This window comes from Thamnophis sirtalis, unplaced genomic scaffold (genome assembly GCF_051295495.1).
Source record: "Thamnophis sirtalis isolate CommonGarterSnake01/CBP01778 unplaced genomic scaffold, rThaSir2_p1.2 scaffold_2, whole genome shotgun sequence".
Lineage (NCBI taxonomy): Eukaryota > Metazoa > Chordata > Lepidosauria > Squamata > Natricidae > Thamnophis > Thamnophis sirtalis.
Window position 1 is genome coordinate 157,288,215 of NW_028261382.1, and position 25,048 is coordinate 157,313,262.

The window sequence follows — 25,048 nt, forward strand, 5'->3', positions numbered from 1 at the left end:
CCTTCCTAGTTAAAGGAGAGATATTTAATTGCCCAATGTTTATCTACATAGTTGAATGGTAACAGAACAGTTGTTCTGTTCCTTTCTTCCCTCTTCTTTTAAATTTCAAAGAGTAATTACCAGTGACAAAGAGATGGCCAAATGGATAGCTCAAAAACTGCTTCAGACAATACAGTGCTTCAGCTACTACATCAAAGTTCTCTAATTATAGTGAGTGATTTTGCTTTGTTTTATTTTTAAGATATTAGCTAATTTAGAATAGCTTCATTTAAATGCACAGCATGGCACCAGATTATTAATAGCACCAAAGATTGTACTGGGTCATTTATGGTTTGGGATTCTTAAGAAACTCGTTTTGGCAGCATGGGAGTTTGGCAACAGAATGATAAATGCTATTGTTCTTCCATGTTGTCACTTTGATGGCAGAGAAAAAGGCTTTGACTACTTCTGTTTAACAAATCAGTCTCTGTGTGTGCATAGACTGTAATGGAAGTAGGAATGTAATGTCTTTCCTTGTTTTGTTGAGAGGAATTGCAACTCTTACAGTTTCTTGCCATAGATGTTTACAGGGTTACCTAATTTTTATTAGTCCCATCTTGTTTACACTGTAGCATTGAAAAAACTCAAGACACATGCCAGTTTGCAACATCCTCATTATGTGATCTTATTTCTTTTTTCTTTCCTTTTTTCTTTTTACAATTCACTAGAAAAGCCTTAAAGTAAGCAACTTTGAGTAGTGAAAATCTCAGAGATTGAGACAAAGAATTTATTTGCTGTATCCAATGACTACCTTAAAAAAATGAAATAACTTCTGTACCAGGCATAATCCATTTGAGGGCAGTAACTCATTGAACCCAAAGTATCCACACCGTTGTATGGTGTGTCTCTCAACTGTCACTGTACGTTATTGACAGAAGCTTTTAACATTATAGAAATAAAACAGTCTTTTGGAGTTTTGACACTTCAAAGTCTAAGGACTGCAAGGGCCCTTCAATTTTTTCCCCAAAACTTCAGCTCCCCCCTCCCATTACTATTAACTTTGCAGAATATTGGAACTGTTTATTTTGAATGTTCATGCAATAATGTATTCCCCAATCCTTTGAGTGTTCAGATCTTAAATTTGGACTATTCAAATTTGCAGTTTAACAGCATGGCAGATACTGTAACTGTATAGTTTCAAGCACTGCAAGTTTTCAATTTTTAAAGAATGGGAATCTCAATGTACTTATAAGCTTCCTGAATGCTTATGGGTGGACCTTGTGTAACACAACATTGAGCTAAGTGAGTTGTTGGCCTGACCTGACCAACAACAGGGCTCTTATATTCTTCAGCTGCATTCACAAATATAGGAATTTGGGGCAGATGGAATGAAAACTAAAGTATGGCAAGTATTCATAGCAGTTCTAGTTATATTGAGAATATTCTATTTAGTTATGGGAGCTTAATTTTAAGGTGCATGAATTAAAACATGTATTATGTACAGTGTTAGTCTTTTAACTGGTATAGCCTATATTTGGTTGACAACCAAGCAAAAAATGGGTCATTTTATGAATCATTATTTTCTTTTTCTTTAATGTTATTAAAGCAGTGGTACACAACATGTTAACATGACAAAGGAAAAAATAGTTAATGCCTAGGAAGTGATAATATTGACTGTATTTTGAAATTTTGGTTTTAATATTAAATTAAATCATCTACTTCTTTGTCCCAGCCCTAGTCTGTGGGATGTGACCCACATTTTTTTTTAAAAAAAGTGGTGCATATGTCATTTAAAACATAGACAAAAGAAAGAACATTAAGTATGGGAAAGATAAATAATGTTACGGAAGAGTGAAACAAAACAAATAAGGCTAGCAAGAAAATCAGCAACAGTAAAGTAGGACTAATAAACCTGATTGGCCTTAAAAGAAGTTCTGGAGATAAAAGGTTGATGATCATTTGGTCATATACAGTATACTGGGCAAGAGAAAGACTCTATATCCTTTGCTGGATATTTAAAATTAATGATTGTTTAATATAAGTACACACTTTCTGAATGATGCTCACTGAAATACATGATAATTTAAAGTCATGGTAGCCCAGAATTTTGTATTATGCTTTTGGGGAGGGAGAGGGGGGATACAATGCAAATGTTGCTGCTGTATGTTCATGCTTAGTAACTGACAAGATGGTTACCACTACTTTATGTACTATTTTTGTATACTTTAGGTATTATCAAGACTGCACTTCCCAATATGGACAGAGAAGCAAAAGACCAATATTTGCTTGTCATTCAAGCCAAGGATATGGTTGGTCAGAATGGGGGTCTTTCTGGGACCACATCTGTCACTGTTACCCTGACTGATGTCAATGATAATCCTCCACGATTTCCACGCAGTAAGTTTCTATAGTGATAATTAAAAGTAATTTGCACAGTAATAAATTTATATTGGTATGCTACTAGAATGGCTAAAATTCAGCTATTTAATGGCTGAAATTAATTTTCAGCCAAATTATGAATTAAATTTCTTTCAGCTTCTTTAGCTGTTTCTTATAGAAAATGCTGATTACAGACAACAGCTGTGCATTGTTTTTTATATACAGAAATACAAAGATGTTATTAGTGATATAGTATGAGATTTTTTTTATAAATCCTGATAATGCAGAGTTCTTAATGTTTCCTTGAATCATCCAAATATATTTTCTTTGAGGATTCATATCTCCTAATTGCCACTGAAGACAGAATGGCATGGATTTAGAGAAATATGAAATGCCAATGATGATAGTAAAATTTATTTTGGAATATAAAGCAAATATCAATTGTCACTCAACCCTCTACTTTGAATTGGTTATTATCCAACAATGTAACTCTGATATTTGCCCTTTTCTTTTGTTTCAAAACTCCCTAATATTCGTAACAACTTATCTTTTGGAAACCCAAAAGTCTCAAAACTGGTTTTTCATTTGAGTCTTGTTCTTATGGTCTCTTATGGATGGATGGATGGATGGATGGATGGATGGATGGATGGAAGGAAGGAAGGAAGGAAGGAAGGAAGGAAGGAAGGAAGGGGAAAAATCAATATGGAGAAAACCAGAACTGTTTTATAGCTAAATCAAATAAGAAAAAGAAGTCTGCTTCCACATTTCAGTTATCCTATTTTTCAAAAGAATTATATTTCCCTGCTTTTCTTAATAGTCCCATTGCAAAAGAAGGTTACCTTAATGTGCAGAATATATACAAATTATTAAAACTAGTATCTTTACAAGTGGAAAAGAAAATGGAATTATTATTTTTACCCATCTTAAATTACTTAGACAAATAATAAAATGCAATGGATTCAATTTCTGGAAGTGGAATGCTTTGTGGTGTCAGTTTTTGTTTTCTTAATCTGTAATCTGATCAATTTCAGTTTGAGACACAAGAAAATCCAATACAGAACAAGACTAGAATTTATCTCAATTATTTGACATGGAAAAATTGTCTCCTTAAGACACTGTAGATTTATCTGTGATTCTACAAATTCATTTATTATAAATTATTTTTCTTCAGTGATTTGAGGCCTATAGGAGCTAAAATGCCATTGGAAGTAGCTTTCCCTTTGACAGAAACTTTAGGTTAGGCATTATTTTCAGCAATGAATGTGTGCATCAATATTCTCAAAGAAATGTAAACTGAATTAAAAGAACAGAAAATATTAATATGCCATCACAAAAATCCATACCTTCCACCTTTTATTCCAAAAATTAATCATAAGAGTTGATTGTGGCACTCCAGTGAACTGTCAATAAATCAACAAAAATAATCCCTTGTGTTCATTATGTAGTTTTACATAAAGGGGGACAGATCACTATCTTTCTCATATAATTAAATCCTACTGAGAGCCCAGAGCAGACAATACTGCTATTACATACTTGGCTATCTCCCCCATCCTCAAATTTCCCCTAAAGAATTTTTTTCCCTTTAGAGATATTAAGAAGTATAAACTGCTTGTGTTTATTCCTGGGAATTCCCCCTTTTAGACAGTAATTCTGGATGTTCCAGTTCCAGACCATCTGATGGGTTAGGTATTTTTTCCATAGTGTATTATACATAGTGCCTTTGTAGTATAGAAGGAGTAATGTTGGCGTAAAAGATGCGGAGAACCCTAGATGGACTTATGGAAACAAAATACACTGCTTCAAAACTGCACTCATTTTAGTTATGGTTAACTAAAGAAGGTAATAGATTATTAGATGTATGAACCATAAAGATTCACTAATCACTTTTAATTTTATAGGATCGTACCAATATAATGTTCCAGAATCACTTCCTTTGGCTTCAATGGTGGCTAGATTAAAGGCTGCAGATGCTGATATAGGGGTTAATGCTGAAATGGAATATAAGATTGTGGATGGTGATGGCTTGGGTGTTTTCAAAATTTTAGTGGACAAGGAGACACAAGAAGGAATTATTATGATACAAAAGGTAAGATTGGTTTATTTTTTGGGCTGCTTTGGAATTCGGTAATAGATAAAGTATTTAACTAGACTATAATGTCACTAAAATGTATTTTAGTGTACACACCAGGGGTGGGTTTCAGCCAATACGGGTCGGTACGGACTGGTACAGGCGTACTGGTCAGTGAAATTTAGTGTGCTTTCTCATACTCGTTCTTCCGGAGGCCCATACCGGAACGCTCCCTCCCCTGGCCTGCCCCCCCTTGCTCCACCCATCCACCCAGTTGCCGCTTGCTTGCTTCCCCTGCCTGCCCGCCCAGTTGCTACTCACTCACTTACCCTGCTTGTCCGGACCAGGCTTGCCCCACCCACCCACTTCCTTTGCCGGAATGAAGAATTGGAAGAAGCCCATGTGGTGCACGCTCTCTTCTCTTTGAGAGCCGCACGTTTCCAATGAAGGGGATGGGGAATCCATGCAGAGGGAGGAAATGGATTCCCCACCCCCTTCATTGGAAACGAGGCGGCTGTCTCACACACACACACACACACACACTGCACACCGCGGGCCACAGTAAATGAAGAGAGCGCCAACCAGCATCGCCGCTTCCTTCCTTTGCGAGCTGCGAGCTGAGAAACAGAGGCAACCAAGGAAACAGAGACAACAAACAAAGGAAGGAGGTGGGGATGCTGGCCAATGCTCTCTTCATTTACTGCATCCAGCTGGCTGCAGCCCTGCCTGGCTGAGTGGCTGGCCAGGAAAGCGGTGAGGGGGGAGCATCAGCCATCATCCACGCCGTCTTTGCAAGCCGCGGCAGCAGAGTAAGAGAGGCTTCTTTTATGCCTCTCAGCTGATCCAGTTTCCCTTACACATGCACCTTGCATTGCAGAAAGTGGTGTGTGTGCATGACATGCATGCCTTCTGTGGCATGCCCAACACCTTCGGACACCCACCAGGTCACCCATCGAGCAGCAGAGAAATAGGGTTTCGGCAAAAGGGAAAAAAGCCATTTGAAATTAGCACTCTCTGCCGCTCTGCTAAAAAGGTGGGAACCAATGATAAGAGATAACAGGACGACTAACCATATGCGGTTAACCCCCAGAGCAGTAAGAGGCTGAATTGGGAGCTCTGTGAATTGACACAGAATGCCGTGATCATAGGATTTATTGGACACCAGTTTTAGTTCATAAAATATATCTATGAATATAATTTAAGGGATGTGTGTGCGAGAGAAGGGGAAGAGGGAGAGAGAGAGAGAAAGAGAGAAAGGAAGGAAGGAAGGAAGTGGGAGAAATACACACAAGGAAGGAAGAGACAGGGAGAGAAAAAAGAGAGAAAGAAAGATAGAGAGAAAGAGAAAGAAGGAAAGAAAGGAAGAAAACAGGAAGTGGGTAAAAGATATGAAAGAAAGAAAAAGGGAGAGAGAGAGAAGGAAAGAGAGAGAGAGAGAGAAAGAGAGAGAGAGAACTTATGACCACAATTGAGCCCAAAATTTTGGTTGCTAAGCAAGAGCTTTGTTACGTGAGTTTCACCACATTTTCCAAGTTGGTCATGCCCACCTGGTCACATGATTGCTGAACCACTCCCACAAAACAGGCCACACCTACCGAATAGGTTCTAAAAAAATTGAAACCCACCACTGGTACACACTGACTATTTCCACTTTTTTTACAATTTTACAAATTAATGAAAAGTGCAGAGATAAAGGTATGCTAGGTTGCTGATCATATTGCTGTCAATTCCGATTCTAAATTTACAGACAAATAGACAAAGCATGTTTTATACAATCCAAGAACAAGTTGTCTAAAAATGTTAAAAATGCATTTCTACAGTATGGGACTCAGTTCTTTATTAGAGAATTTAGTACTATTTGAATTTTAAATATTAATAAAATGAAGCAAAAGTCTAATTCAAACATGTTTACAAGATTGAACAGTATTCAGAGATAGCCCACATCACTTTGGAAATGAAAATGTGATATAAATTACATTATTTAAAATTTATCATTTTATCTGTATGAGTATTAAAATTGATGTCTGGAAAAGTAGATGAGGTGAAGATTTAACGAGATAAAACTAGAAGATAGATATGAAGGAAGCCTTCAAGCATTATTCACCATACTAAAGAATTAGAAAATGCAATTTTCCCTTTAACCTTCAGGATAGTTGTTATTTGCTATTATACTGTACGTATCTCAAACCCATATTTTAGTTGCAGTAATCCAAAGACTAACTTGATGATAATTAGTATCAAAGTACATGAATTATTTTTAATTCAAAGTTTAAATAGAAAAACGTTTATGGAATAGTATCCTTACATTGTAACCCAGAGTATTGCTTTAATTTGAATTTTACTTTGATATCTATTCTAGGATGTTACAGTAATGCTATGTACAAGGAAATCAATACAATGCTTATTTTAGATCAAATTTGTTAAATCAGCAATTGAGTCTGAAAGGCCCATCAACCAAATCAAGCTAATCTCTCCTTTTCTCCGCTCAGCAGTACTTGGTGCAGTGAGAAAATGGTACCTATAGCACCTAGCAGTTTCTACTGATCAGCAACTGTATGAAAATGCTTTGCCATTGCTTCCTTTCTAGAGTTGAGAGTGATTTTTCCAAGGTTACCCAGCCCGTTTTGTGCCAAGATGGGACCAGAAACTGGTCTCCCAGTTTCTAATCTGATACCTTAACCAGTACAATAAACTGACACTGATTATTATGATATGACATTGAATCATATCAGCCCATCTCATAAGAATCTCTAGATAGAGTAGAATGATTAAAACAAAAAGCACAACAAAAATACCACGATGGCTCCATCTCTCTCAAATCACATCAGCAGCAGCATCACATTCTTTACCTCCTGGACCAAATCCCTGCGGAAACAGCCAGGACCTTATGGAAAGCTAACAGGGAAGAGGCCATCTGGATTTTCAGAGGGGTACTGTTCTTAGGGCAGGCACTGTCTCATGAAGACCTATCTCCACGGTGCAAAAAGATAACACTGTTTGATAAAAAGGACTGAGCACTCTGTTCAAGAGTGAAATGCTACCTGTTTGAACTGGTTCACCCGAACCAATAGTAAAACAATGCTACCAGCTTGGGCAAACCAGTATTTCCGATGATCAGCTGTGACGCGTGATTTATATTAGCTAGAATCATCAGATTTCCTGCTTTCTAGCTAATCTAAATCGTGTGGCACAGCAGATTCCTCCCCATAACTGTTCTACTTACCTTTGCAGACTCGGAAAGCTTCAAAATGTTTCTTTTTTGGCGCTGCGTGGACGCGCCTCAGGCGCACATGCACTCAAAGTGCACACTCAGTAGCAAACTCACTGAACCAGTAGCAGACTTCAGAGAATTTCACTGCTGCACTCCATTTCTGCTGGATATGGTGGACCAAGCAAAAACAAATGGAGTGTGGAAAGCATTTGGAATGTTTTCAATGGCAGCCACCAAATAATTTGTTGAATATGGAAGTGCCCTAGATGAGCAGTTGTCAAATGACTATACAGTAGCTAAAATAGAATGGATATTTATGCATTTCATTATTTGACATCTATGAACTTAAGTAAGAAACTTGTAGTGGAATCTTTTAATCTTAAAGTTGGAACAGTCCCTGTGATGAATCAATATATTACATTAAATATGTTAGAAGTCTTATGCATAATAGTAGTTATAAAAGATAACTGTATTTATGTCTGATTTAAACAAATTAAAAGCTACAATAAAGGTGTGACATCATGATCATAACTTACTATAGTATTAATGAATAAGATTGCGATGAAACATCAAATTAAGATTATGCACAAAATGAGAAACATTTTACTTTAAGTTACGAACAAAACAAACACCCCCCCACCACTTCCTTACATGTTTCTTATGAGCATTCTAAGTTTAGTGTATCCTTTAAGAACAAAAACTTGAAATGGTTCCATATTTTATTCTATTTTAAAACTAAAGTCTCATTGCAAATGTGTTTTATTTTGGTCTCAGAACACTTGAAAAGAAAATTTTCTGTATCAAGACTGAAGGTCTACTGAGGTTGAAATAGCCTCTGCCTCCCTGACCCCTTTATTGTTCAGTATATTAAAGTTCACCACCTTGATTTCATGTGTTGTGTTCTGTCTTCTATATTGAGCTCTTGAAAGAGGAAGAAAAATATCTAAGAGAATAATATTCTTTACTGAAGTGATGAAACTTCATATTTTGTTATGATACTGTGCTCTGAGTGCTTTCTAATGGATTGAGTCATTAAGTGGGTTTCATAATTTGCATTTCAGATATTAAAATAAGTATATTCTTTTTAATAACAATAGTAATTGGATAATTTTCAAGACCTTTCCAGATAGTGCACATCAATCCCAGTAATAATAAGAGATAAGATTATCAGCATGACACACCCTTTTCTGATTCAAAAGAGGGAAAAAACATTACTCAAAATAGGAAATTATAGGTATGGCACATTTCATTTCATTGTCTTTGTTTATATTACAAGTTTGTGTGCTTCAGATCTACTTCCAACACATGGTAGTAGAATCATAGAAGAGCAGATTTGCATAATCAGGCTAACAAAAAGGAATAATTCACATAGTTTAGATTTGCTTTCATATTAGTGGCAGTGCTAGAAGATGATTCTAGAATCTTAAAACTCTAAACAAGGTATCCACAGTTATTGGCAAGGCATGTCGGGCATGGGGGTAAGTCAGCATGTGCAGGCACATCCACAAGAAACCATAGAGGTTGGTGCCTGTCTTTTCTGAATGTGCTCAATGACCGTGAACTGAAAAAACAAGCTGTCAAACAATTGTGAATCTGTGTTCTTGGATTTGACCTTGTCTGTCATGCAACTTGTCCTTGTCTGTTTCTTCCATTATAACATTCTGAATTTCAGTAAGAGCGATCGGCATTCTTAATCAGTCTAATTTTCATGTTTGATTCTGAGATTAGCGGTATTTCAATCAGTTTCCATGCAGCTGATTCATATCATTCATATCTAGTTCTGCATATTTAGAAAATATTATTATGCATGTAATTATTCATTAATAGTGTATGGAATCTAATTACTAATTTGCCCATCCCACACAAAACAAACTCGCAGGTATGTAAAAATAGAGGAAATCACCAAGTAGTAATTATTTCAAACCAACATATAGTAACTCAGAAAATGAATGATGAAAACAAATGCAATTTACTTATCAGCACAAACTATTACCCACTCTATGTAATATGATTATATCATCATGCAGCCATTTTAATGGAAAGTTTCCCTGTAAGAATTTCTAGAGGTTGAGAATTTCTATATGGCACCATAATCCTTTACATTGATAGGACATTCATTAGTTTGATGGATATGGGACTGAAAGCAGCAGAATTATTCATCTTGGAAATACTTCCAGTTCACTCCAGTTCTCTCCGGCATAAACTTCTCAATACCATATTCAAGGATCTTGAATTGATTGCAAAAAATTCATTTGGAATTGTAAAAACTTATTTTACATAAATTTTCTTAGGTCAGTTGGAAAGACTGACATTTTTGCATCCAAAGATGGGAGAAACCTGTGTATTCTTGAGTAGTCATAAATCAAAGACTTTGCTAATTGAACTTTGCCATTTTTAGGAGCTGGATTTCGAAACAAAGACCAGCTACACGCTGAGAATTGAAGCAGCCAATAAGCAGGTAGATGCCCGCTTCTTAAGCCTTGGACCATTCAATGATGTGACAACAGTCAAGATTATTGTGGAGGATGTAGACGAGCCACCCATGTTTAGTTCACTTTCGTATAGCATGGTGGTATCTGAAGCAGCCAAAGTAGGCACTATTATTGGTACTGTAGCAGCCCATGATCCAGATGCATCTAACAGTCCTGTCAGGTAATTTAATAGCTCATTTCCATTTTTGTTTGTTTGTTTGTTTGTTTGTTTGTTTTCAGGGTATTCAACTGCATATTCTTTTCATTTATTTATTCCTGTTATTTGTTGCTTTTCTTACAGGAGTATTTGCAAGTAGAAAACCTTGGTCAGTTCAGTTGGAGAGATATTTCTATTCTGTCCATTTATTTTCTTCCTTTATAATCCCAAAGTTGGAGAATTCTTTAGGAATTGGGACAGTGTTCTAAAATATATCTCCCAAACAGCCACACACATGCACCCACAATCAGACATATGCAGAGAAAGAGAGGGCGGTGGGAGGGAGGGATTCTATCTCCCTCCCTCCCTCCCTCCCTCCCACCCTCCCTCCCTCCCTCCCTCCCTCCCTCCCTCCCTCTCTCTCTCTCTCTCTCTCTCTCTCTCTCTCTGTGTGTGTGTGTGTGTGTGTAGAGAGAGAGAGAGAGGGAGGGATGGAGGGAGGGAGGGAGAACATGACCGTGATTTGATCAACCGAAACAAAGTTCCATTTCACTTTAAAATTGTGCACAAGTATATTAACAAGGACTGTGCAGGGAATACCAAAGATCTTTATAAATGTGCAGTTCACTAAACTGTTAAGAGGCGGAAGCAGCTAAATCTGCATAATATTAATTTGCTTTTCTGTTGTAATTGCAAATAGGTTTAATTCTTTGGGGCACAGCAATTTATAAACATTTGAATAGGTAAATACAACTTCATCAGTATTCTAGGCTAAATGCAATGGTTTTGTGGCATTTGTATAATACAGGGAGAGGAACAACATGCATCATAAATGAAATCTGAAGAAAATATTCCACAGATGACAAGAATTTCTCATTATCCACAAACCATAGCTTTTGTTCTCTCTAAATTATACGAGCCGCTATTCACAGACAGACTATTTCTAGAAACAAAATCAGTCCTGGATATTGCTTCTGTATTTATTCTTCAAAAAAATTCTATTATGCATATGAATATGTATGTGTATAGTGTGTGTGAAGTCCTTATTTTGTGTGTGAATTTTAGTTTGCGATATTAGATTGGCTGAAAAGGAACTTCTTCAAAATAATTTAACTCAAAGTACTGTTGAATGTAAGAGCAGAAAGGTTCTGATAGCTATGCAATTGTAACTTAGAAATGGCAGGTTCTTAACGCTTCATTTGAGCCAAAACTGATATTTGTTTTGAAAACGATAAGCACAAAATGCTTGAAACAATGTTATTAGATTACTTACAATCAGTTGAATGTTTCTCAAGAAAATGCACAATTGTGACAGTTTATTAGCAATACTGCACAATAGTAATTAACTTAAAGGGTTAAAAGCTGACCAGAAATTAAATTCCATCTACTTGGACCTCTCAAGAATGATTATATTATAAAATGACCAGCAATATCTCTGGTGCTGACCATGAAGCTTTTTTACAAGTTTGGCATTCCTGGCCAAATATTAGAATACATTCACAAGATATAACAAACAGGCACTAAAATGAAACAGATTAATGTACTATTATTGCAGAAATACTCTTGGAATTCTAGCAGAAAAATAAAAATAATTAATTTAGGCTGGAAGTAACATTCCAGCTTTCTGCAAACTGATTTAAACTAAATTGGTTAATCAGTAAATGAAGCTTTTTCTTTAAAATTATCCTTAGTGGGAGAATTTAAAGCAAGCCAAACCATACCAATTAAAAGTATACACAACAAATTCCTATAAAACAAAATAATTCAGCAAAGCACCCATGATTCAAAGAATGTTGGCAAAGGATATTAAAGCTTTGAAGGTATATAGAACATATCTTGTTGTTGCAGTCTTGTATGTATTTATGGGAATTCAAATCCAGCACATATGGATTAGCAATTATGGTAGCCCTTTACTGCATGTTACCTATCTCAATGTACATTTTTGACAAAAATTGAACATTTTCATTAAGAAACATAATAATTCACAAGCTCAAAATAAATGAGATTATGAATTACTATATGAAAACTCCAAGAGCACTGTGTTTGTTGCTTATATGATACTGCTTAAAGAAAGAGTAGCAAAAATCAAATCAGAATGCTGTTACCAAAAGCCACCCTGAGTCTCTTTGAGAGTGGGCGGCATACAAATTAAATAAATAAATAAATAAATAAATAAATAAATAAATAAATAAATAAATAAATAAATAAATAAATAAATAAATAAATAAATAAATAAATAAACAAACAAACAAACAAACAAACCAGAATATCTCAAATAATTTAGTCTCTCTAGGTCACAGGTGTCAAACTCACTGTGTAACATTGCCATCATGACATTTTGTGATGTTTTTCCCATTCACAGAGCTGTGATGGGCATGGCCTGCATATGATGTATCTGGCCTGTGGGCCACTAGTTTGACATAGATGATACATTTTAATCACAGCATTTCTGCTAATAGTTATACATTTCAGACAGAATGATGTAAAGCTTCTATGATAATGAATCTGTTAAAAATGATCAAAAATAAAATTGTTCTGCAAGATTCAGAAGCCCAGACAGAATATACCCTAGATTGGAATATTTATGTTATTTAATAAACTCTTTATCTTTCTGTTTTGTAAAATGAATTTTAGCAGTAGCAATAGCACTTAGACTTACATACTGCTTCACAGTGTTTTACAGCCCTCTCTCAGCATATTGCCCCCAGCAGTCTGGGTCGTCATTTTACCGACCTTGGAAGGATGGAAGGCTGAGTCAACCTTGAGCCATTCAGAATTGAACTCCTGGAGTGAGCAGTGATTTAGCCCACAGTACTGCATTCTAACCACTTTGCCACCACAGCTTTTTAGTTTTAACATTAGTTATGGTTATATATTTTTCAAGTTTTATAAGTTATCATCTAATGTCCTCATTTTTTTCAAATTTAATTCTAATTGCTAATAGTTGCTCATTAGTCTCTTTTGGTTTGTAATTATGTGGCCTTAGAGGGGAAAAGTAGCATGCACATACATGACTAAATGATTGTAGATCCAACCTACATAACTAGAGAAAAGATAGTTGTTTAAAATGAACACTAGACAAACCAAATAGGGCAATAAACAGCAAGAGAGGTTGCAAAATAGGAAGATTGTATAACTTTTTGCAAATTTTTAATACAAGTTGTAAGAATCCAGCTGTCCCAGTTACTTTTCTGAAATGTTCTTTTTAAAAACTGCAATAATTGTAAGAAAAAAATATGACAAGGGTTTAGTGTTAGCTATGCTAGCCAGTTTGTAAAGTATCTCACTCTACATTCCAATCTCTCTTTTTTAAGTCCAGCAAGATCAATATTTATTGTTTCACATAAAAAAGATCACTTTCTTGAATCTTCAAATTATATTTATGACTGAGCCATCGATGTACATAGATTTCCATATAAAACATCAACTGGATGGCTGCTACCTGCAACCAATTTCATCTCCTAACTCTGAAATGTCCATCCTTTTGGTCAACACTGAATTGAATTATTTCTTTTGACCTATATCATTTTATTTGATTGGGAATAATTTTGGCAGAATGTGAAAAGTTTGTATGTAAATAGAAGCATATTCTTTTTTAAACCATGGTTTTACAATATTCCATATTTCTGTCAGGACTGTTGAACTAGCTGATGAAAGGTTTACATTTCTCTGCCATTTATATCTCCCATTGTTGCATAGCCAAAAGAGGTGAAAATTCTGAAATGATGACTTCATTAAAATTAGTAAAGTTCTGGAACTTATATGAAAGAGGCACATCTCTCTCTCTACTCATTTGTTTTAATCAATTACAATGTTGTTGCCATCCTAAATTACTCCTTTCTTTCACTCGCTCACTTTCCCGATGAACTTAAATCACATTATGGATTCTGTGTAAAATTCTAGTTAAGCCATTTTCTCCACTACTGCTTAAATCATGCCACAAGCTCTTTGTCATTCTTGAAGTGCTGCCCTGCACACCAAAAAGCTTTATGTAGAATGATTCATACTACCAGTGTGTGAGAACTCTGATTTTATACTTTTATTGTGATGGCAGGAATATGATTTAGAGTTATCCTATTATCCTGTCAACATACCCAAGTCTGGAATCATTTGTAATGAATCTCAAAGGACGTGGCTGTTTACAATGAGGGTAACCAAACCTGTGAGCATTGGATAATCTCTCTGTATTCTTTGCTGTTTATTTTTGCTTTGAAATTTTCTTCCAAAAGAATTTGGAGGAAGAAAGAGAGTGTGTTTAAGCCAAAGGTGTTCAGTGATAAGAGCCTGAGTTTGTATGATGACAAACTCCAGGAGCAAATGTGATGATATATAATGCCTGATCTGCTCTCTGATTTCCTTATCCATACTTTTTCTGCCTCCAAAATGTTTTTTTAAACCCATTACATCTCACTGTGCAAGCTCTGATGGAAATGGAATAGGTTAAATACAAATGGCTGATTTCCAGATCTATTTTATGTCATGGTTATATTCACATGTAGAGTACCCTTCTTACCCATCCCCCAAAACCCTTGCTGTATCCAGGAATTAAATAACAGAAAAGGCAAGAATATACCTGTGACCTCCCTTAACAAAACCATTATGAAATATAGGGATTAAACTAACACAGTGCATTTTACGGAAGCAGATAACACAGTATAATGTATTACCTTAGTTTAGGAAGACAATAAAACATCATATTCAAAAAATAATTTAGATGAAGAGGGAAAATAATAAAAACTCTTTCACCATAATGTGAAATCAATGAAACATTTTTAACAATGTGCAATTATACATACATCAAAAATTTGCTTTCATCTTTCATCCAGGTATTCAATAGATCGAAATACAGACTTAGAAAGATATTTCAATATTGATGCCAACACTGGGGTTATTACCACAGCAAAGACATTGGACAGAGAGACAAATGCTGTTCATAATATTACAGTTTTAGCAATGGAAAGCCGTAAGTTGCCAATTTTTAAAAAAATGGAAGTTTTATAAAGTGTTGATTTTCACTGTATTAGCTAATCAAGTTTGAATCTTTTTTTCTAAAACCCATGTCAATAGAGGCTTCTAGTTATAAACTGTGGCATACAAAGAGTTAATATTTATTCTATTCCATGATAATTCTATGTATATTAAAGTACTTCTGTGTATCATAGGATAAAATATGTGTCTGTTGTTTTAGAAACAGATGGTTTTTTTTTTACGCAAACTGCAGTAATCATTTTTATGGATTCAGAGACAAGAAATAGATTGGTTAATAAATGGCATTAAAAGGACACTGCAGATTTGATTGATCATGTAAACCTTTGGAACCCTAGAATTATATTTGACTTATATTATGGATAATAGAGGTTCATTAGTTGACTTTGCTACTGCAAATTGGAATTTACTGTGTGTAACTACTATGTCAATACCTACATCTTAGTTAAAGAGAGTAGCTTCATTAGATTCTGCTGGTGATGACTGAAAATATCAAATGCAACAAGCTTTATCATCCAAGTTTATTTCTTTGCTTTTATCTAAAATAGTAAATAAGAGGTAGTGCAAATAAAAGCAGAACATATCTAATGAGTCGTTGATTTGTTGAGATATTGCAAATACTGCATTTTGTCACTATTTTTTCCACTGACAATCTTCATTTTGTTAATGCAGTTATACAGAATATATTATATACCTGCAGAATTGGTTTATGATAAAAAATAATTTCTTTCTGTTCTTTTTATCAGAAAACCCTTCACAAATTGGGAGGGGATATGTGGCCATCACTATCCTGGATATTAACGACAATGCACCTGAGTTTGCTATGGATTATGAAACAACAGTCTGTGAAAATTCAGAACCTGGCCAGGTGTGGATTTATATTCAAAACAGCTTGATGATATTTTCTGCAAAACAATGATTTGATTTACAGCGAGTTAAAACATAATCAATTCATTGCAGTAAAACTGACATGTTGATTTGAAGCTAAATAAGCATTAATTAGGTCTGAAACCTTTATCATCCAAGATCCCACTACAGAAATGCACAGGTGAATCTACACTACACACAGCTTTGAACATCATCTAGACTTCTTAAGCAATGAAAATAACCCATTTCCATTCTTTTAGAGATATCCCTATAGGAATACAACATTTCTGGTTTCTATTTTATACAATGTTTCCAGTTCATACAACACTTCCTGGGAAGTTAAAGGACACGTCAAAATTGCTAGACCAAGTGCCCTGGAGAACATTAGGATCCTATGAGAAGCTTCTAGGAATTCCACAGGATTTTTTGGGAGGAGTAGGAGCCTTAATTATATTTAAAGTTTATGAAAAGTCAATGCAGTCCTAGGCTTATTAACAGAGGGATAGAATCACCACAATATAAAAAAGATGTTGAGACTGTAAAAAGAGAAGAGCAACAAAGATGATTAGGAGACTGGAGACTAAAACATATAAAGATCAATTGCTTGAATTGGATACGACTAGTTTAATGAAAATGAAGACTAGGGGTGACATGATAGCAGTGTTCCAAGGCATTGCCATAAAGAGAGAAGGTCAACCTGTTCTCCAGAGCACCTGAAGGCATGACAAAAAGCAACAGATGGAAACTAATCAAGGAGAGAAGCAACCTAGAACTAAAGAGAAATTTATAAACAATTTAGAACAATTAATCAGTGGAACAACTTGCCTCCAGAAGTTGTGAATGTTCCAACACTGGAAGTTTTTAAGAAGAGGTTGGACATCTATTTGTCTGAAATGGTATAGGGTTTCCTGCCTGAGCAGGGGTTGGACAAGAAGACCTCCAAGGTCGCTTCCAACACTGTTATTCTGTTATTACTGTGAGTCACGCAGAGTTTTTTTTTATGAGATGAGCAGCCATGTAAGTTTACTTTACTTTATTTTACTTTATTGTCATTGCACCTCCTACAATGAAATTAAATGCCATCTTCAGTGTACATTATACATAAAAAATAAAATAAAAACTTCACATTCTTTACAATTTTATTGAAAACCCTTGATATTGCATTAATATTGCACTATGCAGTTGAATTCAATATAGTTACTGCTATGGTATAGAAGTTGTTTTTCAGCCTATTTGTCCTTGTTTTTATTGTCCTGGACCTCTGCCAGATGGTAATAGTTCAAAAAAACAACAACGGTGCCCAGGATGAGATGGATCTTTAAGAATGTTTTGAACTTTCTTTATAGTGGGAGCTATAAAACTCTTCCAAAGAGGGGAGAGGGCAACCAATGATTCTATAGTGCTGTCCTATCTGCCACTGTGCAAACCATACACAGATGCAATAAGTTAAAATACTCTCTATGGTGCAGCGGTAGAAGGTCACCAGCAGTTTTTCATTCAGTTGCTGTTTATTGAGAAGTCTCAGATAGTCTAATCTCTGTTGGGCCTTTTTGACCAGTGCTACAATGTGAGAGTCCCAGGTCAGATCTTCTTTTATGATAACATCCAAAAACTTAAAACTAGCCCCTTTCTCCACTTGATCTCCATTGATAACCAAGGGCTGGATGTCTGATCTATTCCTTCTATAGTCCACTATAAGCTCCTTGGTCTTATTGGTGTTAAGGACCAAGTTATTGTCTCCATACCACAAAAGCAACTGGTCCACCGCATCTTGATAGGCAGACTGATCCCCCCCCCCCAGAGATTAGTCCTACCACTGTCATATCATCTGTATCACTGTTGTATCATAAGACACCATTGACTCCTCATCTTTTCTGCATACATACAAGATCAGAATTGGGGAAAAATAAGTTTTTGAGTTTCCTGTGCCATGCAAGCTAGTCCTTGCAACATTGGGAATTTTGACTTGTGGGAACATAGCTGTGCACATGCTGCTTTGCTGTGGGAAACCTTATGAAATATGGATTGTGTAGGCTAGATATGAATTGTATTGTGAATGTATGCAATTTTTAGTAGACTTCCATGAGACTTGAAAACTATTTAAAGGGATCCTCCAGGATAATAATGAATGGCTGCTCTACAGCAGTGTTTCTCAGCTTCAGCAACTTTAAGATGCATGGACTCTAACTCTGGAAATCCCTGGCCAGGATGAGTGATGTGCTGGAGTGGTGTCCTAGAGAAAAGATGACTAAGAGGAAGAATTATGTAGAGTCAGGACAAATAGCAACATTTACATGGGGCTACGAGCATACTCCACGATTTTTGATCAGTAGTCTCCACATCTTTCCATTTAAGATTGATGTTTTCGGGTCTTGACTGATCTTTAAGTGAACTAAATTAATTACTGCAGTTATTATTATTTATAATGTACTTTTAGTTTTTTTATTACTTAAAAATACACTTTGCATGGAGTTTTTGGAGAGGCACTCGGGTTCCACCAAGGCTTTTAAGGACTATACATGAGTCTCAAGGTGTCCTCCTGTCATGCGGAAAAGCAAGTCTGCAACATACATTTGAATCAGCTCTGTTATTACGTCTTGGGAAAATAAGTAAATGTCAGGATAACAGAGTTCAAACATTTGAGTTTGTGTAAAGTCCTTTAGGCAAAAACTTAAGCTTTCAATTTGATGGAGTATTTGTATCTTTAGAAAAGATTTCGTTGGCCGACAGTATTATTTTTTCCTCTTAAAATTCATTAAAATCACTGAACCCATCAAAGTTATCATTTCCCCTATTTGTTTCTTTTAAAAATAATAATTTAATCTACTCTCTTGGACTTTGAAATGATAACATTGCCCAAAACAGTGTGAATTTGATTTTGAAGTATTTTCAGGAAAATACTTTCCCTCAAAAGCATTAAATGGGTCCAGATTACACATTAGAATAACAAGATTAAAATGTGTGATAATAGTATGAATCGAAATGGCCATAATTCAATTCATCTGAAATTAAATTTATAAATTTGTTATTATATTAATAAATTATAATATCATTGTCCAATAATTTATATATAAGAGGAAATTGCCTCTTTCTAAAAACCCTTTCAAAATGTTTTTGTTGTCTTTTGTTCAAAAAATTTTTTTTGTAAAAGATCCACCACTTGGAGCCAATTTCAAGAAATAAATTCTGCCTGAGGAAGTGAAATTTATTTTACTGATATATTATGTTTTAGAGATTAAGAGATTGACTGGGGCAGTGGTTAGAGTGCAGTACTGCAGGCTACTTCTGCTGACTGCTGGCTGGTTGCAATTTGGCAGATCAAATCTCACCAGGCTCAAGGTTGACTCAGCCTTCCATCATTCTGAGGTGGGTAAAATGAAGACCCAGATTGTTGGGGTCAATATGCTGACTCTGCAAACCGTTTAGAGAGGGCTGTAATGCACTGGGAAGCGGTATCTAAATCTTATTGCTATCATGTTATTTTCTAGCAAGGAGAGGTGTTAAAATACTTCAATATACATTCTTTTAACAAAAAATACATTTGAGGTCATATTAATATTTAAATTTTCTCTATGAGTAATTATGTATTCTTAATACAAAATAATTACATTGTAATGAAAACAAACTGAGATCTGATATGAAGATGATATTTTTCCCTCCTTAGATCATTCAAAGAATCAGTGCCATTGACAGAGATGAGCCGCCTAATGGTCATCAGTTTTCCTTCAGTTTGGTAGGAGATGCAACAAACAACCACAACTTCACATTACAAGACAACAAAGGTAAGATATCAATCACAGTTCTAGCCTAAGGACATTTCAGAACAAACACATTACTACTCTAATTTCTTCACTGACTGACTGTCATCTAGACAACTTATTTGTCAGGAAAAACATTAATTAAAAGCAATCAGACCTCATAGAAATTTCTTATCTATAGATCATCTGTCAAGGGAAAAAAAAGGTGTTAGTTAAATCATTTCACTCTTTGAGCCAAACAGATGGGCTTCAAATCCTTTGTTAAACTAATTATTTTCATTTTTTTCTTTTCTTTTCTTTTTTCTAAATGAAATTATACTTCAGAGCATTAACATTACTGGGCTTCAGATTTAGATATAGATTTTTTTTATTTTTTATCCTGCAAATAATTAAAGGCAATGAACATACCTAATACTCCTTCCTCCTCCTATGTCCCCCACAACACCACCCCTATGAGTTAAGTCAGGCTGAGATAGATTGACTAACCCAAAATCACCTAGCTGGTTTCTGTGCCTGTGGCAGGATTATAACTCATAGTCTCCTGGTTTCTAGCCAGGTGCCTTAATCACTAACCAAATTGCTTTCATTTACAGGCTCCAGAAATAAAAAGAAATAAACTTTTAAAAACTTGTAACAAGATAGTTTCTCACGTATTTCTTGCAATATATGTGTCACATCGATCATATATTGGAGGCAAGAGCTAAAAAACCCACATTTATGGCTATTAATGTAATTTCAGTCTCCTGAAAATAATCCTATATTCCTGATGGGTACAGATTAATATTGTTTTGCAAAGTTTTAATCTTGTTTTATTGTTTTATTTGGATACTGAAGAAAAATCCTGGAGGAAACATTTTGTCTCAGCCATGAGGCAGCTATCGGTAAAAGAATGTGATTAACTCATTCTCCAGAAACATATTGGTTCTTGGCCTGTAAATGATGTTCGGAAGGAGAAAAATCCTTGTAGTTTACAGTTGATTCCAGGATTATTGATGTTCCAAGTTTAGTAGACTTAAGGTTTATCACCCTATCAAGAATGCAGGTGTTCTTTTCCCCTTTTGCTTATACTGTATATCTTTTTTGTTCTATTGTACTATGTTGTCACGCTGTCCTTTTAATCCCTCTTATTGAACTTTCCCTGTCAATTCTTCTATTGTTATTAGGCACTCCATATCACTGTTTTGATGCTTCAGATAACTGGAGTTGTGCTTCAAACTAGAAAATCTGTTCATGTTCTGTCTTAAAGATGGACATGTTTTGGGGGATGAGAAGCCACACTCAACATTTTCTGAAAAGAACAACTTGTTTAAGGGTCAGCTATGGCCTTTGGATATGTCCCCATCCTTCCCTTAAAATAGAAGGAAAACATATCACCAATGTGGCATTTTAGACATTGCTTTGGATCTGGTTTTAGGATTATGTTCAGCCCAACACTAAAATCTTCTACTCAACACATTGCACTGTATAAGAGCAAGGATGTATATATTCCATATGTGCTATTTATTTGTTGGTAGAAGACTGTGTTTATTTTTAGAAAATATCCTAACGTGTAGTTTTACAATCCATCACCTGAGGATTATAGTTAAAAAATAAATGCCTACTATAATTGAATATATAATACAAAGTCTTCCAGAAATAAGATATATTTTAGTTTTAAAATGTTAAAACTGGCAGATTTTTTTACAAAAAACCCCCATTATCTGCCTGTATTAAATTCATTACCCATTTTCGTATCTAAACTGAAATCTTTGCTATGACCTCATTTGAAGAGCTTAGATATGTTCCATTATCAAAATTAATTGTTCTTGTATCTGCTTAGCCCTGATCCTGAAGATTGAAAATCAGTTCAGTATAATATTTATTTGATTTATGTATCATTTTAAAGAGTAGTTTTCAAATATAAATCAGGTGCCATTTTATTATTAGATTCCAAATGCAGTTCTTTAAATAGATAGCAATGTAATTTTTGTGTGAAGGACAAATGAATACTCAAAATTTGCATTTCTAATTCATTTGCACTCATTTTAATTTTTGAGATATATTTTCACATTAATGAATCATCCTCCGATAGATGTTCTTCTGACTACATAGATTGATTTTTTACATTTTAATTTGAATATACTCAGATTTGTGACAACAATGTATTTTCTTGAGCTTATTAAATATTGATTATGTGCTGATATGCATATTTTGTTTAAAAAGCCATTTCACATTTCAAACATAAACCATGAGTACCAAGTATGGTTTTATATAGTATTTTATTGACAATGACCAGTACCTTGAACTGAATCTTTGAAACAAAACATAATACCAGGTTTTCACAATATTATTAAGCACGAGGATGGCTGTATTTGGTACTAGCTAAAGTTTCTTTGTGGTTTTCAAGGGCTGACCCTTGTTGAGTAAATTACAGTAGTACAAATACAAGTAGCAAGAGAATAAGTGACCGTCATCAGTCTGTATTTTTCTAGATAAGACCACAACTACTTGGCAGAAGCTCTCCTGGACATAGTATCCACAGCTTTGCCAGCCTAAACCTGAAGTCCAGGAGGATCCTTTGGACTGTAAGCCAGCACTTTCAGGGGAGTGAAACTTCCAAGAACAGCCAAAGTAGATTCTGAACCGACAACCATTCTTTCTTGCTTCGATTGAATCTGACGCTGTATAAATCTGACTCATCAGCATATCATCAATATATTGATGATAACTCAACAGATTATCTCATCCATGTAGCTGAGGAAGAGAAATAAGCCCTGGGAACCGCATATTGACCTTTCTTCCTCAGGAAATGGGTGGAATCATGGCCAATAGCCCATCCCAATTCTAAATCTCACTGACAGCCAGAAATATGCTGTTATTCACAGAACTGAAAGTTGAAAAATTTCTAGCAGGGTAATAATGGTTGCTTTTCCACCATACACAGCCAATTACAGGACAACAGGGAGGGCAATTTAGGGAGTTTCTGACTCATTCCTGTCTTACATTCCTACTGCCTATCACATAATCCCTTTCTTCCAGAATCTTTGCATTTGCTTGTCTACCACTTTACCCTAACCTAACCAAGAAGGAACTTTGGATATAGGACAATAGTCCATCACTGTGGATCTAAGCCATATTTCTTGAAGAGACAAACTTCTCAATACTACTGGACCTTTCCTTTAAAAAAAAAAGGTGTTGGCACTACTGTCCAAAATCCAATCTGCATTTTCTTCATTGGCAGCTTTTAACTTGCCCACAATATGGAGAAAAGAAGATGGACTTATAAATAGATTTGTATTACAACATATTTAAGGTTTTGGTTGGTTGGTTGATTGTGTTTTGTGCATGCTGCCTTATGCCAGCAGGCAAGATCAAGTGATTTTTACTTGATTATTCTAAAGAGGGAATAAGAGTTTATTTTTAGTCCAAGCCACATAAGGATATGATTACAGTAAATGTGTCTTGCTTTCAGTTAATTTTTTTTTCATGGGTGGGGGATGCTAATAAGAAAGCCAAAATTTCTTTGATCTTATGTTATGACTTGATTACAATTGTAAGGTCTAAGAGCAGTCAGGGAAAAAAAACCTTGGGATCAACTAATTATATAGACTGCTCTTAGACCTCTGTGTGTGTGTGTGTGTGTGTGTGTATGTTTGTATGTTTGTATGTTTGTATGTTTGTATGTTTGTATGTTTGTTTGTATGTTTATTTCATTTGTATGCCGCCCTTTTCCCCCGAAGGGGGACTCAGGGCGGCTCACAACTCAAACCAGGGAAGGGGGATACAGACAAATTAACAACACAAAACAATACATAATTTAAAAACATGCAACAATCATACCATTCGAGATAGGGGCAACGGTTCTTTAGCCCCAGGCCTGTCGGAACAGCCAGGTTTTAAGGGCTTTGTGGAAGGCCTGGAGGGTGGTGAGGGTGCGAATCTCCACGGGGATATATATATATATATATATATATATATATATATATATATATGTATGTATGTATGTATGTATGTATGTATGTATGTATGTATGTATGTATGTATGTATATATATATATATATATATATATATATATATATATATATATATATATATATACACACACACACACACACACACACACACACACACACACACACACACATACATAAAACCATTTTTTTTTCAGCCTCAGTTGTCTTTGCATAATATTTCTGCCTGCAAGCCTTCTCCTTAAGCAAAGACTCAGAAGTATTATTTAAATTAGTAGCAACCCATTTTGGAGATCATTTGAGAAGGGGATCATAATGAAAGCCAATCCCTCATGTATTTTTAGAGAAAAGGGATCAATTGGATAATCACTAGAGAACAATAGGGAGGTGGTTGAGGCTACTATTATTATTATTTCATTGCCAATTTAGCATTGCAGTTGTGATTACTACTTAGTCCTTTTGCTTACTCTTGCTTCTTACACTACTGGGTATATTCTCCCATATTAAACAAATATAACATTTCTGCCAAAACTGTTAAGGGAGATCTCTGCCACCAAAACCCAGAATAGTGGGGACAATATAACACTGCTGGGGTAAAGAAAAAAGGAAGCTATTATATACTGCTTTGTTAACCACGGGCAACTTGCCAACAATAGGCAATGCTTTTCTTATCAATGGGCAACTTTCCCTTCAAAATCAGGCTTCATAGGTGAAAGAATCTGGTTTCCACAGTAAACAAAAGCTGTCTGATTCTTTTTAATGTTAATGGTGCCAAGGGCTGGCAGCTTTGTTAAAGCTCCTTTTACTTTGCCTACATTTGTCAGGACTGGGTGCTTCTGGGCCTCCTGCCTAAAAGTTACTTTTTAAAATTACCGAATTTTTCGGAGTATAAGACACATCAAGGATTTGAAGAGGCAATTCTTTTAAAAAAAAGTTTTTGCACTCTGCAACCTCCCCAAAAGGGCCTGTTTTTCAAAAAAAAAGGGCATGAATACCCCTTAGGAGGATTGTAGAGTGTTCCTGGGGGTGGGCAAAAATGAGCAAAAAACGCCTGTTTTTCACAAAAACAGGCATGTTTTTTAAATCAAAAAAGGCATTAGGAAGCTTATAGAGTGTTCCTGGGGACTGAGTTGAGCAAATTGAGTAAAAAAAGGTTCATTTTTGCCCTCCCCAGCCCCCAGGAGCTCTTGAAAGCCTCCTACAAGCTATGCAGAGCCATTT

The 25,048-nt window shown here is 35.3% G+C and overlaps 1 protein-coding gene across 1 annotated transcript in view; it reads left to right on the forward strand.

The window, feature by feature from the left end:
* Positions 1–25,048, forward strand: part of CDH7 (cadherin 7) — a 124,078-nt gene that overhangs the window by 85,838 nt on the left and 13,192 nt on the right. The window contains exons 5-10 of the mRNA XM_014055044.2: positions 2,209–2,376; positions 4,257–4,444; positions 10,036–10,289; positions 15,092–15,228; positions 15,998–16,119; positions 19,783–19,900. Coding sequence (XP_013910519.2) covers positions 2,209–2,376; positions 4,257–4,444; positions 10,036–10,289; positions 15,092–15,228; positions 15,998–16,119; positions 19,783–19,900 — 987 coding nt within the window. The remainder of the gene's footprint in view (positions 1–2,208; positions 2,377–4,256; positions 4,445–10,035; positions 10,290–15,091; positions 15,229–15,997; positions 16,120–19,782; positions 19,901–25,048) is intronic.